The following is a 19,540-nucleotide window of genomic DNA, read 5'->3' on the forward strand; positions in this document are numbered from 1 at the left end:
ATGTTAAATATCATGTTACATCAACAAATTTGCAAATATGCCAGAATTATTTATAAAAAAGATAGAAGGGGAGAGGGGGAGTTTCATGGACCTGGAGCACAATTATCAAATTTTCATTCTTTTTGAATCGCTAAAATTTTAATTTTGATATAATAACTGTATAATAATACTTCTCCTGAGTCTGGTTTAGTAATGGCCTGACCCCGGCGTCATCAGCAGGGGCAATAGCCCAGTAGGAAGCTGGAAGACCGTATGGACTCTTTTTTTTTTTAGGGCACCGTGTGGACTCTGTTAATAAACCGATATAAAATACTCTGGGGGCTTGGCCGCCGGATCGCACCAATCTCCAAACCCGCGCGTCGAAATATCAGCCGCAGGAAGGGCCGGCATGGAGTCGCGTCGCCATCACCAGAGGTCCCGCAGCGCGCGCGGCCCACCCCCGCTCCCGCCCCACCCGCACCCCCACCTCCAGCCGCAGCCCCGCCACCACCGCCAGAACCCTAGCCTCTCCCCCGCCGCCGCCGCCCACATCTTCTGCCAGCTCCACCCCATGGACGACGACGCCATCTCGACGCTCATGGACGTCGACGACTCGCCGCTCGGCGCCGCGGGGTCCGGCTTCCTCGACGATGACGACGGCGACGGGGACATGCTCCTCGCCCCGCACCGCGGGGGCCGCGGCGGCGGCGACGGGCGCGGGCCCCTACTCTTCGCCGGGTTCTACAACACCTTCGACGGCGCCGACTTCGACGACGCCGACATCGCCTGAGGGAGCGCGCGGCTCGGGAATTGGGCGGCCATTTCGTGGGTCGCGATCCGAGGGAAGTTAGAGTTCTGTCTTGTCATGTTCTGTCGATATCGTGATGGGATCTTTTAATTAGCATATCGGTTGAGACCCCCTTTGAGACATCTGGAGACAATTTGGGATCAATATAGGCACCTTTGTGCCGCGTTGTTCGCGGATCATTGTGCATTTGCGCTTGCTCGTCTTTGTTGGTATTTTTGGCTTGATCGCTTTGATCTATTGAAGTCTCCGGTGAGGTATCTGTCGTTTCAATACCTATATCCCTTCCTGGAAGGATCTCCATGCTTTGCTGCTGGCTGTTTACCCTAGAAAATTTGGGCTAGTTCACATTGCGTTGAAATTCATAGTTTGTGAGGAATTGAATTGGCTAGGAAATTTGTGTCATACCTTTGATTAATTGGAATTGGAGTTGGCTCCTGCATGCGAATTTAGCACTGGTAGGGAAGTATTTTAACCTACTGGTTAGAAACTTTACTTAGCACAACCACTATAGTTGTTCCCCACTACAATCCCAGGCACCGGTAGAAGATGCAGGGAATGAAATAAGCGCAAGAGACTAATAATCTTGCTGCACCTTTTTTTCACCACACTAATATAAAAAACTGCAACACCAAAATTTACATCTGAATCTTGTCCTAACATCTGTTCACCTGCATTTTGATAACTTTAGCTGTGATTCAGTTATATTGAAAGGCTTCATCACGACATATTTCAAGTTCCATCTGAAACTTGTCCAGCGAGGTTTGTTGTCTCCTGCGTTTGATTCATTCCCTGCTTCTGTTAACAAGTGTTTTGATAACTTTAGCCTTTGTTCAGTTGTGTCAATAGGTTTTGTTGCAACATATGACATGTTCCATAGTTCCATCTGAAACTTTGTCCTTAATGCCCTGGAATCAGTCATCCCTATGTAGATTTTCTTGTAGAAGTTAAGCTTAAGAAATCGCAGATGGCATACCTTGTTCAAATTAGCATTAGTATCATCATGGTTTTCAATTTGTATGACAACTACTGGTAGGAAGTTGTAGGGCATGCGGTGCGCTTTCATGTGTTGGTCCTTTGACACATGGGCACAATAGATGAATAGAAATTTCTTGCCAAATCATCTTGTTTCTAGAGCTGGAGCAATCTCTAAAGCCAAACACCTTATTTTCTTACCCCCAACTCTATGGTGGAGCTACTCCACGTTGGAGTTGGAGTGGATCTAATTTTTTTGGAGTGGACTGCTCCCAAACAAGCCCTAAGCTGTTTTTACGTTTTTGGTGGCAGAGTTTTTCCCATATCTGTTAAGCTGTATATTTCATTAATGTCAGCTGATGTTCAGTAGTATTTTGCTAGACATGATCACAACATATTGCTAACTGTCTCATAGTCTGTCCCTAGTCAATGGAATCAGTCACCATAAACTGTGTGAAGTATAACATATATTTTTTATTCTTAAAACTCAACTGCAGTTCCGATTTTAGCCCTAAGTTCTTGTTTTCTTGTTTACGAGACAACGCAAGTAGTGTCAGATTACGCAAGACTATGTTTCTTGGTTTTCACATTTGAGATTTTGTGTATTGATAACCGAACCTATCCGATTATACTTCTCAATTGTCATGGAGGTAATGAAAATTTTGCATCTTAGAACTCGTACCTAGTAGGTTTTTTAGGTTTGTAACTGCTGGATGATGAATTTTTCAATAGAGGTTAATTTGGGGTTCGGTTGTGTCGATAGACTTTGTTGCAGCATATTCAAAGTTCTTTCTGGTAGTTTGTTCTTATCTGATACCCTGCAACCAGTAATTGTTTGTTACATTTTCTTCTAGAAGTTTGTAAATCAGAATTGGGAGGTCGCGAATTAGCAACTATAATTACCATGGTTTTGTAGGGTTCCAAATCTGGCTATGGCTTTGTATTTTGCTTATCAATATGAACAGTTGCAGAATCTGGTAAGCTGTTGCAAGTTTTTTATGGTGTGTTTCACTGATATTTGTTAAGCTGTACAGTGGTATCTTAACTTCAGCTTATGTCCAGTGTAATTTTGCTAGACGTGATTGAAGCATACTGCACAAGCTCCAGCCGGTAGTTTGCCCTTTGTCAATTTATCTAGGATCAGTCAGGGAACGGCCATAAGTGGTAGGCAGTGTTTTAAAGGTGTCGCCTAGGCGTCGCCTAGGCATCCAGGCACACCCAGCTCGCCTTGGGTTACAGTGGCGCCTTGTCGCCTAGGCGCCGCCTAGGCGTCCAGGCGTACCCAGCTCGCCTCGCCTCGCCTTACCGCCTTTAAAACACTGGTGGTAGGGATTGTAGTATCCCATCAACATTCTTGGAACTTATACTTCATAATTGTGTCCATTGTTATGTGCTAAAGCGATGAGTATGAAGCCATCTTTACTACTGATAAAGTGACGGGATGGTGTCAATTGTCAGATGGTCATTTCATATGTGAGAATGTGTATTTCATAGTCTTCATATTTCTGTATGTTTCTCAGTTTGATGTGCTGAGATTGTGTGTGTTCCTTTGTTCTCGTATGACAAATCGTGTATTGTTTCCTTTTATGCCCGGTCCCTATGCTCCTATCATCTGAAGGATTCTTCTACAACCTAAAATCGGCACAGCTGGGTACAGGGTACTGAAAGTTTTACTCTGACAGCTTTCCTTCGAGAAGCCGACGTGGAAATTTGCAGTGCTTTGCCAACAGCAGGGAAAATCTGCAGGACGCATTCGTTCGTGAGAAAACGCCGAACGAGTGGACGAGTGACCATCGCATATAGGGCTGGACCAAAAACTTTAGCTCGCGTTGTATTTTGTAATGAGCCGAGCTAGACTTTAAGCTCGGTACCTTTTTTTTTTTTGGAAGCAAATTAGCTCGGTACTTTTAACGAGCGGGCTCGAGCTGCTCGCGAGATTAATGGGCCGAGGAAGTAAAACAGATAAGAAGCCAACGACCAACCCACAAGCAAAGCCGCTGGAGCCCAAACAAGCCCAGTAGAGGTTAGTAAGGCCCCGTCTGGCAGGGCTTCGGCTCTTCCAAAAACAGTTCCGGCTCTGGCTCCTCAGATGGAGCGGCTTTTCTGGTGGAGTTGGAGTTGTTTTAGAAAATGTTTGGTAAAACAGCTTCACTTGTTAGATTGATGTGTAAGCCGCGTGAAACAACGATTTCATGGCTTCACCTTGCCTGTGTAAGCCGCCGACGGCTTCAGAACCGGCTTCACACGTGAAGCCGGTCCTGAAACAAACGTTTGGGAGGGCTTCACCTGAAGCCGCTCGTGAAGCCGCCGGTGAAGCCCTCCCAAACGGGGCCTAACTCGAGTCCACAGCTCCATCCTGCAGAAACCTTATCCATTCACCCACCCCAAACTTGCATCGTCAGATTGGCATCGGCCGCCGCCGCCAGTCCGGCAGTCCGCCAACGCTCCCTGCTCACGCTCAGTTCCTCCCAGCCACAAAGTCACGCATCGTTCGGCTGGCCAGCAGCAACACCAGCCGACCTCTTTCGACTTATTCCTTCTTATACTATTGAATCAGTCCAAATCAACTGGCTTTCGGTCTAGCCAAGCAGCGGAGGACGGGAGGAGGCAGTCTCTTGATGCCGAGGAGCTCGCGTGAACACGCCCACCTTCGAACCCGCGGACAGCAACCTCGTCGAGGCGGACTTCGAATCCGGCAGGGGTGAAGCCACGTTGGGCTTCCTGGGCACCAGGGTGAATCTTCTTTACCACTAACTAAATTTGTTTCATCGTATAATCATGGGAAAGTTTGTTAGTTTTTTAGGTTGTGCACAGTGCACCACGGTCGATTTGACGGTGGCTTCGCCCCTGGAAACCGGCCGGTGAGGGCACGTGATGGTGGCGGCGTAATTCGAGATGCTGCACAAGCAGACAGATCAGCTTCTACGGCTCGTTATCAACTCAACTCTAAACCATCCAGTGCAGACTCACGGGTGCCAACACCCTTTGCCATCATTCCATCTCCAATTGTCCAATCCATATTTCTCTTTCTCCTAAGGCAAAAAACAAAAACGCTTTAGCATAATTCCATTGCATGCGCGATCGTGAGTGGCGCAGGCTCGCGAGCTGGAACCAGCCAGCACGAGCTTTAAACAAGCTAAGCTACGCCGAGCTCAGATTTTTGCTCGTTACTTTACTGAGCCGCCGAGCCAGCTTGTTAAGTTAACGAGCTAAAGCGAGCCGAGCCGGGTCGTTGTCCACCCCTGTTCCCATACCGGATGAACTCGATCCCCAAACCAATCCCGCTGTTTGTTTCACGCCTTTCTGTCAGCGCAACAACACGATGCTTATATGACAGACGTGAGAACAGAATTGACTGGTAGTAAACCAGCATCAAGCTGACGATGAGGCAAAGGGATCACCGAGGCCCACGTGACGTGTCCACTGTCCATGGTGAAGGTGATAGCTGCCGTTTGCTCGATCCCATCGGCCATCGCCATCCCGCACGGCAACGGGATCGTCTCGGCACGAGCGGATAGGGACGGACGAGGCCGAGGGGCCAGGCCTCTTCCTCGCGGCCCGTCTCGTGTGGGCGGGCGGGCCGGCGCGCGCGCGGTGAGTGTTGACCGCGTCGTGTGGTGGTCGGTGGATTTGGGCTGCCTTTGCTCTCTCGATCGGTCGGTCGCGCTCGTGTGGTTGCTTTCACCTCTCCTCTCTTTGACTCCCGGCCTTGCGAGCTGATAAAATATCTCGCTTCTAGGCAAGCATGCGTTGCACGATGCTGCCAGGCGGCCGACCACAGTACCACTCTCCCAGAACCTCTACAGTGGTTGGGTAGAAAATTGGAGGTCCGTGTTTGCTCAATTTTGCAAAGTTTGAAATTGGTTGGCACAGCTATCCAAAATGGGAGTGTCGCTCTAAAGGTAATTCATGACTTGGAAAAAAAGTGAGATAAATATTTTTTTGTTCTAAATGGGATTGTTTTAGGGTTTCTGCTCGATTTGTGGGTTTGCGGCAAAGATATTCAGTTATTCGCTCGATTTTGGATGGCTTATTTGGTCCTAGGGGGATGAGAGAGAAAACTCATGCTTCCTTTATATATTGCTCCAACTTATTGTTGCGGTTTTCTCATCCCTAACACAAAAGTCTATACATCCTTGCTGGTTGGATACTTAGGTGTCAATTATTTGGGTTCTCATCACTAACGCAAAGTCTAAAAGGTATTCTCTGATGCATCCTTGCTGGTTGGATACTTAGGTGTCAATTATTTGGGTCGCTATCTGTCACACTAATTACATACCTCACCAACATGGTTTCTTATTTTTTTATTAAGCTTGGTTACAAGAGCCTCGGTAGCACCTGAGGTTAGCGAGGCGCCTGTGGTGACTTCGTCAATCTCGAGGATTTGCCGGCTCAGTCTTCGAAGATGCTCATATGGGTAGGGTTTGCGTACGTGTGTTCATAGGGGTGTGAGTATGCGTGCGTCGTGAGTGTCTGAGTTGTGCTATGTAATCTAAAAAAACATGGTTTCTTATTTTTTATTAAGCTTGGTTCAAATCCTTGTGCTTTAAGTATATTGTATTGATATCATTTTAGAAACCACCATGTTTTTTTGAGGCATGTAAGGTGCATAGTAAATATAGTGTTTTCAATAAAAGAAAATTCTACGATTACCACGCTTTCTTTTTTTTAAAAAAAAGGATTACCATGCTTTCTAAATTCTAAATTTGTGCTCCAGTTCCACTCTTCCAAATGTTACGCACATGCATAAAAAGAAACAATAAACTATCTCTCACGCCCTTTATAAAACGAGAACAGAGAAAGATCCCTTCTCCCCGGTTTAATACAGGCCGAAAGGCACCACTCCAACTGCCCTTGGCGAGCCTCCCTCCTTCCCACTAACCACACGACCACACCTCACCCCTCAAGGCCTCAACGCCTACCAAACTAGCACAGCCTCTCCATAACTGCTGCTCCACCTCCTGCTCCCCGGAGGGAGGGAGCCGCCATTCTCCGTCGATCTCCTCCACGCTCCGGCGCTGCCTCGCCCGCCCATGGCCGCCGCCTCGGGCTCCAACCCGGACAGCATGGACACCGACCCTCCCGGCGGCCTCTCCATCGCCGTCGAGCGCAACCCGCCGGAGTCCCGCCTGCTCCAGCTCGGCGTCAGGACCTGGCCCAAGTGAGTACCGCCGCTGCCGGTCGATCGCACTACCCGTTTCTTGTCTCCCCCTGCCCCCGTTTCCTGATCGCCGTATATATGTGTGCGCTCAGGTGGGGTTGCCCGACGGGGAAGTTCCCGGTGAAGTTCGACGCGCGGCAGACGTGCTACCTGCTCAAGGGCAAGGTGCGGGCGCACATCAAGGGGTCGTCGGAGTGCGTGGAGTTCGGCGCCGGCGATCTCGTCGTCTTCCCCAAGGGGCTCAGCTGCACCTGGGACGTCGTCGCCGCCGTCGACAAGTACTACAAGTTCGACTCGTCCTGACTCCATCAGCCCGCTCGCGCGCGAGTTCCCGCTGATTGATGATCCGCCGATTGATTGCTGGGCTGTGCCCTAGCTTAATTGCGTTGATTTAGCCTAATTCTGCTGCTAATTTTGCTTACCTAGCTCTGTGCCTAGTGCCTCTAATCGTCTCCTGTGTCGTGTAAAAAATTAAAATGGAATGGGTGTGCAGTGCAGTGCAGGGCATCTAGCCCTCTGTCGTACTAGGCCAGTGGTTATTCATCCATCCGGGAACTGCAGAAAAACCGGTCAATGCAGGGCCTGTTCAAAGTATTCTTGTTTATTCCTCCGAGTGCAATCCATTTTGAATGCTTCTTTGACCAGCGCCTTGGACTACGCTGTCTTTTTTATTCTTTTATTTTTTTTTCCCGGCTTTGTTATGTGCATTTCCTCTTTCCTGAGGCTTGAACACTAGGACCACTTTGAGCACAGCAGTGTTGAAACATTTAGAATATAATAATTTTTGGAGTGATTAAATACTTTTCTTGCATACACTAGGACCGCTTTGAGCACAACACTATTTTTAAATAGTTTCTCGTGCTAGGCCTGTGCGTAACTGTAAATTTGGAGAACATGATAGTAAGGTCAGAACCTAAGAATATTATATTTGTTTTTCCTGACAAAATTTGACTATAGATAAACAGACTGGTAATTTTGAAGTCTTATCTTTATGTTAGTTTCTACGAAACATGAAAATGAACCATCATTCAAGTAAGATGAACCACAAGGTCTCCAAAAAGAGCTGCAAATAAATTGAAACACTAAACATACTGTGTTGTTTGGAAATAAATGAACACCTAAATTAGTGTTGTGGTGTTCTATTTCCTAAGACTTACTAGTCTATTTGCAGAACGGAAGTTCCATAGGAATTTTGCCAAACCTTCGGAGAAGACTACTTAAACATATTTTTTCAAAAAAAAAACTCATGCTGAGTACGAGAGAGCATATGCCGGATTCTTGGCCGGTAGCGTGGCTCGGAATTGATGGCCAGATGCGTCCGTGCACTGTCCAATCCATGGCCTTGGCCGGTTGCGCAGTGACTTGAGTTTGCACTTGGGGCTCTGGGTGGCAGTGGACACTGGACACGGGCCGGGCCAGTGGCGGACCGGTGGTGCAGGGCCAGCTTCCCTTTCCCGTCCGGCCACTCCCGGTCTGGATTCGTGTGGCTCTGATCAAGTGATCAGTCATGGCCGGCCGGCCGGCCGCTCGGCCTCGCTTTGCCTGGCTCTGGCTGGCTGGAAGGTGGGTGGTCCTGTGCACTCGCGGCTTGCTGTGCTCGGGGACTCGACCCGGGCACCCGGCCACCGAAAGCGCCTGCTGTAGCATGTGAGCCAAGGCGCTTTAGGGATCGATCCCTTTGACCGCTATCCCAGCTGCTTATGCCTTTTGTCGCCGCGCGTCTTTTGACTGGATGAGCTGCACGTCGACAACCATCAGCGACAGGGGTGTAAAGCAATTAGGCACATTGACAACTAGTATCATGTCAGAGATGACGGAAGGAAAAGGCAAAATTTGCTTGAGGTTAGCCAAGAGCTTAGTACGCTTTAGAGCATGGCTAATAGCAACGCCAACACCGGCTGAGATGCAGGTGGATTCTGCTAGCTCAGCCAATAGCAGCGGATGTAGGATCTCTCAGCTTCAGCGAGCTCATCGCAAGACATCCATCTTCAACTCTTTTCATTCACGTAGATTCTCAACCAGCTCTCTGCCGCCTGTAATACTACTTGCTCTCCATAATACTACTTGCTCTCACGTTTGTACCTAACCTACCGTCCCAACAGACTGGCTGACCATAATTCGCCTGCATTTACAATCCAAGGCAGCAGCCGGGCAAGCAGACTACCGCGCAGTGGCCATCGCGGCCGATGGGGGCAACCAGCAACCGCTCTCTGCCGGAGTGATAACTGCATGTCGAGCTGCCGGGCTCCGCTGCAGGTCAGGCGTTACGGCTCGTTTCCCTGTTCGCCCATGCAGGGGTGCCTCGGCTGACGACCTCCGATCCGCATCTCGTCGCAAGCAAGCGTGCGTGTCTGGTTTGAACATGAGGTGGGAGTGTGGGACGAGACGAGAGTTTCAAGGGATGGAATCGTCTCATCTCTTGTTTGGTTGAAAATTGAAAAGATTGGGTTCACTCCAATTTTCTGAGTTCCGGCCCGACGACTGACGAAGGCTCCACTTTCCACTACCACTCTGTTTCTGCTGTTCTGCTCTAGCACCAGTCAACAGTATTTCTCTCTCACAATATTCCAGCATCAGCCTCCAGCAACAACCAGCCAGCAGTAATTTTCTCTCACAATATTCTAATGCACCAGCCTCCAGCACCAGCCAGCAGAACGCAGTGTACAGAACACCGTGATCGTCTGCAAGTTGCAGAGGAGTGACGAGTTACATTCGTTCTGTACCAATGGGCAAAATGATGGTGAACCGTTGAACCCTTCCGCGCTTCTGCCGAAGGTCAACCGCTCGAGCTGCAAAGAACATAGACGCCGGCAAAAATGCAGACTGCGTATGAGTGTGACCCGGTTAAAAAAAGGGGATACTTAAATTGCAGTCCTGCCGTCAGTGATCCGGTGCGGGGTATGTACAAGTCGCACTTGCAAGAATCAGTGTGGATTCCTGTCCACATCAGGTGCGCAGTTCAGCTCCCACTTGGCAATCGCAAGAGCTTGGATTAGAACCGGTAGCTTTGCTCGCCTCGTCTGAATTCTGAAGAAACTATTCTGAAGAATGCCTGGTATAGGATGTGCAGATGCCGCAGCTCTAGTCCTGGCGTGTACGGATCCTAACAGACAGCGACTGATCTGAATGAAAGAGTAAACACAGAAATATATTGTGCTGGTCAGCTGATGGTAATGGATATTATGGGTTACGGGATCGTCTTGTATGAATCGAGTTATAGAGCTGTTTGGGCAACTAACTGTGTTTCAGAACATTCTCGCAAAAGAAAATCAGAGAGAAATGCCCCCTGCATTGAGAGTGGTGACCTCTGTGCTTGTGTCGACTGATGCCATTCTGGAGCTGATTAGCTCGTACGGAATGGTGGTTCAGACTTCAGAAGCTATCATCACAGGCTGCAGAAACTGGTGGCGAGCCAGCAGGGTTTTTTTTTTAATGATCGAGCCAGCAGGTTTGAGGACGCTGGCAATAGCCGTAGTATTCTATGCCTTCATTCAGGCCTGAATATTATTGGCAGATTTGATCCGAACTTTTTTTTTGCTAGAAAATGCTTACGCGTATACAGTTCGTGAACCAAGCACGCAGGATACAGCATACCAGGTGCGTTCTTGCTTGATGGGTTTTAACGTCTTGAAGGTGGCAAGGTGCTCTGACGTGTGCTGGCCTCGACAAACTATATATACTCGGCGTCGGATTTACGTACTCCCATGACCATGAAGCTTATATTCGAAAGTGTTTGCCGGCAGTGGCGGATCCAGGATTCATGGACAGGGGGGGCTGACATCTTTCTTCCTCCTCCAGCCCCCCCTCTTCTTTTTTCTTCTCTTCTTCTTCCCCTCATTCCTCCCCTATTTTTCCTTGATGTGCAAGCACGTAGAGGGGGCTGGCGCACCCCCAGCCCCCACGCTAGATCCGCCCCTGTTTGCCGGGCATGCATGACGACAAGCAACACACGCAATGACGTAGTGACGTTCATGCAAGCACGCAAGGAGATACCCCAAACCGGAATCCTTGAAGTTGACGAAAATTCGAGTCGTCGTCACGGAATCCATCAACAAAGAGTGTTGGTGGATGTTTTTTTCCTAATAAATGAAATAGATAATTGTAAAATGCTTAATCAATTCATCATAGCTATATGAAAATTTTTACAATGATTGAAAAAAATAAGAGCAGTCCATCTGATAGAATCGTACGTTGATAAAGGTAGAAAGTACATGGAATTATCTAGACTAAAGTACCTAGCGGTATAAAAATATGAGACCAAGTGCACCAAAAAGTGAGACCAGATACTAATTTTAATTTAATTTTTGTAAATACCTTCCATTGATCGAGCTATATATTTAGTGATTGATATTTCGTTCCCGGAATTTCTATTGAATCAGACTCGTTCGTTTTATCTAACCCGAGAAAGATTATCATCACAGCTTGAACCGAAGTGCGGATTGGATTACCCAAGCTTGAATCGGATGAAAATCTAACGCCTAGAAATCCAAAAAAAAAAACCTTTGAGCTTCGCCTTGTTGGTCAGAATGAATCAAAAACGTCGTAGCGAACTGATGATAGATCAGTTGGTTAGGTCTCATGTGGTGAAACCTACCTACCCAAGTTTAAGTCTTCGACGTGGCACGGGTGCTTGCATTTTTTTGGATTTATTTCAGGATTTTTCGATGTTATGCTTTAAGTGATAAGCGACGTTCCCCTCGACAACGAGGCGTCAATGGTGACTTCGGAAATCTCCAGATGTGCCGGCCTAATCCTTCGGTGGTGCTCATAGGGGTAGGATTTGCGTACGTGTGTTCATAGAGGTGAGCATGCGTGCGTGTTGTGAACGTTGGGTTGTACTGCATTGTACTGTGTTCTAAAAAAATAAAAAACGTCGTATCTGCATCCAAAGGCCCCTCGGTTTTGCATTTCCCGTTGTTTTTGTTTGCACGGCCATGAATCTTCTCTCTCTTAAAAAATAGAATCTTCTAAAATCTAAACTAATAGTGAATCATCATCATACAGAGAAGATACCAATGTTCTCCTATAAATACTTCGCTATTGCTATACAGAATCACATATCACCCGATTCCTTTTCACTAATAACACCCTAGCGAAAATCATCGCAACACATATTGCCACCGGCCCAGCGGAACACCATGTCGTGCCTGGATGACCTTGGCCTGCTGCTCGGCAGCTCGGCGAACGCCTCCGTGGCAGCCACGTACATCTGCAACAAATTCGCCGACACGTCATCGGCCGTGGACGCGACGTACCTGCTCTTCTCCGCCTACCTCGTCTTCGCCATGCAGCTCGGCTTCGCCATGCTCTGCGCGGGATCCGTCCAGGCCAAGAACTCCGTCAACATTATGCTCACCAACGTCCTCGACGCCGCCGCCGGCACGCTCTTCTACTACCTCTTCGGCTTCGACTTCGCCTTCGGGACGCCCTCCAACGGCTTCATCGGGCGCCACTTCTTCGGCCTCAGGCGCCTCCCGCAGACCGGCCTCGGCTACGACTTCTTCCTCTTCCAGTGGGCCTTCGCCATCGCCGCCGCCGGCATCACGTCGGGCTCCATCGCCGAGCGGATGCAGTTCGTGGCGTACCTCGCCTACTCCGCCTTCCTCACCGGCTTCGTGTACCCGGTGGCGTCCCACTGGTTCTGGTCCGCCGACGGGTGGGCGTCCGCGGGCCGGACCTCCGGGGAGCTCCTCTTCGGGTCGGGCGTCATCGACTTCGCCGGCTCCGGCGTCGTCCATCTCGTCGGCGGCGTTGCCGGCCTCTGGGGAGCCCTCATCGAGGGCCCTCGCCTCGGCCGGTTCGACGGCCCGGCGCCGATCAGAGGCCACAGCGCGCCGCTCGTCGTCCTCGGCACCTTCCTGCTGTGGTTCGGGTGGTTCGGCTTCAACCCGGGGTCCTTCCTCACCATCACCAAGGTGTACGGCCAGTCCGGGACGATCGAGGGGCAGTGGGAGGCGGTCGGCCGCACCGCGGTGACCACGTCGCTGGCTGGCAGCGTCGCGGCGGTGACGACGCTCTACGCCAAGAAATGGACGGCGGGGCACTGGAACGCGGCCGACGTGTGCAACGGCCTGCTCGGCGGGCTCGCCGCCATCACGGCGGGCTGCGTCGTGGTCGACCCGTGGGCGGCCGTGATCTGCGGGTTCGTCTCCGCGTGGGTGCTCATCGGCTACAACATGCTGGCGGTGATGTTCAGGTTCGACGACCCGCTGGAGGCGGCGCAGCTGCACGGCGGGTGCGGGGCGTGGGGGATCGTCTTCACGGCACTCTTCGCGCGCAGGGAGTACGTGGAGCAGATCTACGGCGCGCCGGGGCGGCCGTACGGTCTCTTCATGGGCGGCGGCGGGCGCCTGCTCGCCGCGCACGTCGTGCAGATACTGTCCATCGTCGGGTGGGTCTCCCTCACCATGGGACCGCTCTTCTACGCGCTGCACAAGCTCGGGCTGCTCCGTGTCACGCGGGACGTCGAGAAGCTCGGCATGGACAGGGCGTGCCACGGCGGGTCCGGGTACGTCTTGAAGGCGGAAATAATACAAATCGCGCCCCCTACGGGCGGTTACTGCACCGGAGAAGCCGAAACGGTCCAGTGCGGAGCATGATGTGCGCGCATGCAAGCATTATTATCCTATATATAAACGATAAACGGTAAATAGTCAGCACTCTTTGTTTATCGTCTACAGTAAATGGTTTAAACGAAGTTAAACAGAACAGTTCTGTATTATATCATCAAAATATGCATGGTCATAGCTTCAAGTGTGTGTGTGTGTGTGTGTGTGTGTGTATGTGCATGTAAAAATTATGTATATGTATGAACGTAAGAATGCAAGTTGATTTGCCTCAGTTTGTCTAAACAGTGTGTTAAATGGCCATTTAGCCTGTATAATGACGTTTAATTCCATTCCATTTACCTTGTTTAGGCCATTTAATCTCGTTTTTAACTATTTAAACGGTCAACTATTTAATCACTATTTATAGCCTAAACAACACAGTTTACCATTGTCGGCAGGAGCGTGCGGCTTTTATGCAAAAGGCTGGGCTGGTCAGGAGCCCGATGTGTATACATGCACAGAAATCATGTAATTGTATTTTTGGCACATGCATAGAACATTAAATAGAGTTGAAAAAAATAATTAATTATGCAGTCTAACTGATTAGTACGAGATGAATCTTTTAAGACTAATTAGTCCATAATTAAATATTATTTGTTAAATAATAACGAAATGTGCTACAGTACCAAAACCTAAACTTTTTCACCAACTAAACACACGCTGACAGGGCGTGCCACTGCAGGGGTACATCTTTGCCCATCGGGGTCACCGGACCCGATGAATTTTACAAAACTAAGTGATACACTGTTCGCTACTGTATTTGATACCGTTGTGCCCATAGAGCCTACCCCCGGTGACTTGATTGGCTGGCGTCGCCCCTGGGGTCTTCGAGGAACAGGCGGGGCAGGCAATGGAAATGGTTGAGCGTAGCCTGGCGAGGGTTCTCTTCTCGGTTCTTCCGCTATGTTGAGCTTGTAAGGGCAGTCCCAATGGAGCATTGATGGTAGTTTCTATCCCTCTTAATTATAGTGACAATTCAGCAATTTGATGAGATGGCAATGAAGTTATTGTAGAGAGAGAGTATGAAAGGAAGAAATCGTTTCCTCCCTGAGAAACGACGTCCTCACAGGAATCAAAGCATGAAGAAACTACGGAAAATGCATTGAGGAGAAACTACTGGTTTCCATGGCGCTTCTGATCCGGTACGTTGCCATCGCACAAAGTTTGCTCGCTGCAAATTGCCTACCTTCACGCGCGCGGCCGCGCAAGCTGAACACCTACTCATCGTCCGCCTCGACGCACCTGTCTCGCTGCTCTGGTCCTCCCGTGCGCTGCCGCTCGACGCCTGCTTCGTGTGTTACTGCTCAACGCCCGTGTTGCGGATGCCGGCCGCTCGATGCTGGTGTCGCGGATATCGCTTCCCTGCGCCTCTGTCTTCGTCTTCCCCACGGGCGGCCACCGAGCAGGCGTGCTCCGTCTTCGTCTAGCTTCGTCGCGACAATCGACCATGTGCCATGCGAGAGTCCCCTTCTGCTCGAGGACGGGAAGGTGCCATGTACGAGAAGCCCTGCCGACGGACGACTGGCCAAGCTCCTTCTGGATCCATGGCGAGGATGTAGGCATGTTCACTGCATATTGATTTAATCCATAGCGGCACAGGCTTGTCCACGAGGCCACGGGTGCAGATGATACAGATACGGACCTGGTGAATCATTGGTCAGATCTTTATTTGCTCTCTATGAAAGAGTTGCGTTGGAAGAACTAGTTTCTTGGTACACAGTCCTAGACTATAGAAACTGCTCCTAGTTTCTGCACTGGGACTGCCCTAAATTAAATAAGCCGTATGTGTTTGGGGCTGGGGGTCTTGACGCCTTGTAGAGAGCACTGGCCGTCTGGCCCCACGTGGTTGTAACTTATGAATTTGTGGGTCCCTTGAGAATTTGGTTTCCTATGTTTGTCCTAACGCGAAAGGCCGGGCGGCCAGTTGGCTAGTCCAGTAGCGTCGCGCGCCCAACATGTCCTGAATTCGATTCTCATCAGAAGCGAATTTCCGGCTGTTGAGTAAAAAAACCCCCTCGCTGTGCTCGCCGCGAGGCTTGGCCCTCTCGAACATGGGCCAGGGTTCGGGGGTTTTCTCTACCCGGGTAAGCCGGTGTGGCTTCCTCTTAATGAAAAAACGGTGGGGCCGTTTCCTCCCCCGGGTAGAGTTTTTTTTTATGTTTGTCCTAACACATTTCGACCTGCGCAGTTATGAATTCTGTAAGTTACAAATGTAAGCCACATTTTGCCCGGTAAAAGGAAACCTTTGTATGTGCTACACATAACCTACAGTGTTATGCTCTATAATTTAAAAGCACATATTGCTATGTAAAAGCCAAATTTTGTATGTTTTTCAGTTATTGAGTTTATAAGTGTATTTAGCATATGAAAACTATACACTCATTCCACAAAGTATTACATTTAAGACAAGTAAATATCTGTCAGAAGTCAAAATAAATGCTGCAAGAAATTATCCCTTGCTTCTTTTCGGATATCTAAAGTTTTAAATGCCAGTGCTATCCTCAACTTAGCAATATACATTTCATAGTGATTTTAAAGAAACTAATTGAATTTTGTAAATATTGACATTTTTGACCTTTTCTGTAAATTTAATTGAATTTTTTAAATGCTAATATTTTTCTATAAATTTTGTCAAAGTTCAATAAATTTGTTTTAGGGGTCATTTGGGATGGCTCTTACAAAACGGCTTCACCGGTGAAGCTAAAAAAAGTGACTTCACTAGGCTTCTAGTTCAGTTTTACCCCATCTTACAAAACGTCTTCACACTACCGCGCCTCGTTTTGAGCAAAATAGATGAAGCCGAAGCCACAGTAAACCCTTAGAGACAGACCCTTAGCACAGAGCTAAAAACGTCTTCACTCACACTATCGTGCCTCGTTTTGAGCAAAACAGATGAAGCCGAAGCCACAATAAACCCTTAGAAACAGACCCTTAGCACAGAGCTAAAATAAAACCATACAAGACTTAGAACGGTAGTTTTCAAAAAAAAAAGATTTAGAACCGTTGGAGTAGCAAAACGCGAAAAGATTTTAATTGAGCTATGTTGGGCCGAAGTCTCTACTTACACAAAATTATGGGCTCTTAGCTGCTTCAACATCCACGTACGAACGATTGGGCCGGCCCAGCCCAACACGTCAAGACTTCTAAATATCCTTCGATTCATACTTTCGTAGTAAGCAAAATTAAGTCCGGGACACTAAAAAAACAATATTTGCCACAACACACTAAAAAATATGTCTTTGCTCAAATACACTAAACTTTAATAGCAATTAGGTACTGGACACTACACCTATTTATATAATCGCTTTTAATAGAAAGGTATGCGAAAAGACGAAATTATTCCTGTCTATTCCATTCTTTCCCTGCTGCCTTTTCCTTGGGAGAAACGGATCGGCTTCTTCCTGCACCGCTCCTCCCTGCACGAGCCGCTCTTGTGCTCCCTTCGGCCGGCCGTCAGGCGTCAGGCGCTCTTTCGGCGCTTCTCCAAAGCACGCTCTCGCTTGGCGCCGGCGCGGCGCAGCGGGGCGGCATCAGGGTGGGCCCGCGAGGCTCGAGGGCCTCCCCGTCGCTTGGACGGTGGGCGCAGGGGCCATCAAGGTCAAGTGGCTTGTGCCCGGGGACGCGCTCGCTCACATGCTTACGGGGCGCTGGGCGCGGGGGGCACCACCGTCGAGCCCGTCACAGCCGGCGGGCACTGTGCGCTGGGAGGCACGACGGCAACCGCTTCAGCCTCCACCTCAAGCCCGCCGGCGGCCGCGCGGAGCGCGGTGTCTTCTTGTCCGTCCTCTATGTAAGCGCCCGCTCCGCTCCCAATGATTCCCTCCAATCAAATCGATCGCCTCGACCTCGCTTAGTAGTTAGTGCCATCGATGCAGACAGCAGGCGCGAATTGGAAGCTTTGCTAGATCTTCTGCTAGATCTTCTGCTAGATCTTCAAACCGTAATTTGTTTAACTCCTGATTTCACTTCTTTTGTGTAGAGGTATACTTGTCTTTTATAAATATATTCATACATCTTTGATGATAATATATTATAACATGTGTTATAGTGTCCAGCACCTAATTGCCATGAAAGTTTAGTGTGTTTGAGCACAGACATGTTTTCAGTGTGTTGTGATAAATACTATATTTTTTTTGGATGTCCATGTCGGCCCAAAAACCAGGAGAGTCGGCCCAACGGGTGCACACCCGGAGGAAGTCCTGCTACACCCCAAAAGCTAGCCCAGAGGTGAGAGACTCCCCCCACTTTTATGTTGGGTCAACTCTCCCCCCCACAACCAATGTGAGACTAATCCCAACAATCTCTCCCGTCACACATTGGTGCCCTTAGCACTGACCGGGCCCACACCACAGTCCACCAGTGACCGGCTCCACACACGAGCACATATGGACCTCACACCCACGAGTCCACTAGGCTTCGGGCCTACACCACCCGAGTGTGCACGGGCACAGGAGATTGCGGACTCAGCTCTGATACCAATTGTTAGCTACGCCCGGGAACGCACGTTCCACCTGCCAGCACCTTGCCTCGCTCTGTCTAGCGCTCTCACACACAGGGAACCCGAGGAGGAAGATGAACAGTGATTTTCGGCGACGAACGCCGCAGAGCCAATAGCTCCTGTATCTTGGCCTTGATTCAACTAAAAATGGACTCGGCGAAGTACAACGGAAGAGCACAGAGCCTTCTTGTAGGCCGGGGAGCTCCCCTCCACAACGGCCGTCGCGCCCGGTCCGCGCGGAACGTGCGCATCCATGACCCCGAGCCGTGCGCTCGACTTGGTCATGGCGGCCTCCACCGTAAGACCCGCGCCACGCACACCACTACTCCTCCCCACTCCAATTGACGCGATCACGGCGGAGCAAGCCTCCGCAGGCGACACCAGCTCGCCGTGCACGCACGAGTACGCCCACGGCGCTTGTTAGGTCCGGCGACCATGTCGCCGCTGTGTCCGGCGACCACCTTGACGAGCCTGGCGACCACGTGCAGCCACCCGGTGAGCACACACTAGACGAACACGTTCACGAGCACACACTCGTGAACCACCTATCCTAGCGACACTAATACACACGCTAGACACACGCACACGCCACGAAACAACCATGACGTGTTTATTCCTAACAATCTCCCCCTAAACACGACATGATAAACTCCGGTCTGCACAGCAGCGCCGCCTCCTCCTCGACGTCGGCGAGCATCGCTCGCTCCTTTTTTTCTTCTTCGGATAGTCCCTCGCCTTGTGTCCGCGAACGCCGCAGTCGAAGCATTTGCCTCGGTAGCGGCTCCTACCGCGCCCCGAGCTTGTGCTGCTGCTGCCGTTCAGCGTGGTGCGACGATGTTCTGGAGCCGCAGTGTGTAGTCGTCGACGCCCTCGCCGGAGTTGAAGCGCATGTTCTCGAACTCCCGTAGGAGCCGCTGCGCCTCTGTCCTCTGCACCTGGTCGCTGCCGACACGCCGCTCCTTCACCGCGTTCCACGCCTCCAACGCGGTCCCCTTCGCCACCAGCGACGCCACCATCTCCGTCGGCACGGCGCTCGCGATTGCCTCGAGCGCCATGCAGTCCTCATGCGGCGCCACTCCCCCGGGCTCGATTGCTTCCCACAGATGACGGGCCTTCATCTTCAGCTTCATGAGCAACGACCATTGCGTGTAGTTGGTCTTGGTCAGCATGGGCCAGTTGGCCGACCCGCCGATCTCCCGGACGACGGCCGCTGCTCCCGGCGCCGTCGACGCCCTTGCCGCCGAGCGGCTTCTTCGGAGAGCCTGGAGGAGTGTTCTCGCCGTCGCCCGCCATCTTGGTCTCCGTCGAACCCCTGCGCGGGATCACGCGCTTCTTCAACGGCGGTGCTCGAGGTGGGCTGATCGAGTCGCCGTAGTCGCCCGCCATCTTGGTCTCCGTCGAACCCCTGCGCGGGATCACGCGCTTCTTCAACGGCGGTGCTCGAGGTGGGCTGATCGAGCCGCCGTAGAACATACACTGGCTCTTGATACCACTTGTCGGCCCAAAAACTAAAA

The 19,540-nt window shown here is 50.3% G+C and overlaps 3 protein-coding genes across 3 annotated transcripts; all 3 read left to right on the top strand.

Moving 5' to 3' along the window:
• The first annotated feature begins 359 nt into the window (after positions 1-359).
• LOC120708963 lies at positions 360-1,024 on the top strand. The gene has a single exon (XM_039994430.1). The coding sequence runs from the start codon at positions 389-391 to the stop codon at positions 767-769; it is 381 nt and encodes a 126-aa protein (XP_039850364.1). The 5' UTR covers positions 360-388; the 3' UTR covers positions 770-1,024.
• Positions 1,025-6,274: 5,250 nt separating this feature from the next.
• On the top strand, positions 6,275-7,564 carry LOC120708967. Its single transcript, XM_039994445.1, has 2 exons — positions 6,275-6,920; positions 7,013-7,564. Exons 1-2 carry the CDS (start codon positions 6,793-6,795, stop codon positions 7,221-7,223), a joined length of 339 nt encoding a protein of 112 aa, XP_039850379.1. The 5' UTR covers positions 6,275-6,792; the 3' UTR covers positions 7,224-7,564.
• Positions 7,565-12,058: 4,494 nt separating this feature from the next.
• Positions 12,059-13,519, top strand: LOC120655436 (ammonium transporter 1 member 3-like). Its single transcript, XM_039933271.1, has one exon. The coding sequence runs from the start codon at positions 12,059-12,061 to the stop codon at positions 13,517-13,519; it is 1,461 nt and encodes a 486-aa protein (XP_039789205.1).
• Positions 13,520-19,540: the final 6,021 nt, after the last annotated feature.

Source organism: Panicum virgatum, chromosome 1K, assembly GCF_016808335.1.
Source record: "Panicum virgatum strain AP13 chromosome 1K, P.virgatum_v5, whole genome shotgun sequence".
In the NCBI taxonomy this organism is placed as follows: Eukaryota; Viridiplantae; Streptophyta; class Magnoliopsida; order Poales; family Poaceae; genus Panicum; species Panicum virgatum.

Bases quoted from the DNA above. Each gene is read 5' to 3' on its own strand.
- LOC120708963 (XM_039994430.1), top strand. From the start codon at position 389: ATGGAGTCGCGTCGCCATCACCAGAGGTCCCGCAGCGCGCGCGGCCCA.
- LOC120708967 (XM_039994445.1), top strand. From the start codon at position 6,793: ATGGCCGCCGCCTCGGGCTCCAACCCGGACAGCATGGACACCGACCCT. The intron at 6,921-7,012 runs GTGAGTACCGCC...GTGTGCGCTCAG, and splicing joins GGCGTCAGGACCTGGCCCAA to GTGGGGTTGCCCGACGGGGA.
- LOC120655436 (XM_039933271.1), top strand. From the start codon at position 12,059: ATGTCGTGCCTGGATGACCTTGGCCTGCTGCTCGGCAGCTCGGCGAAC.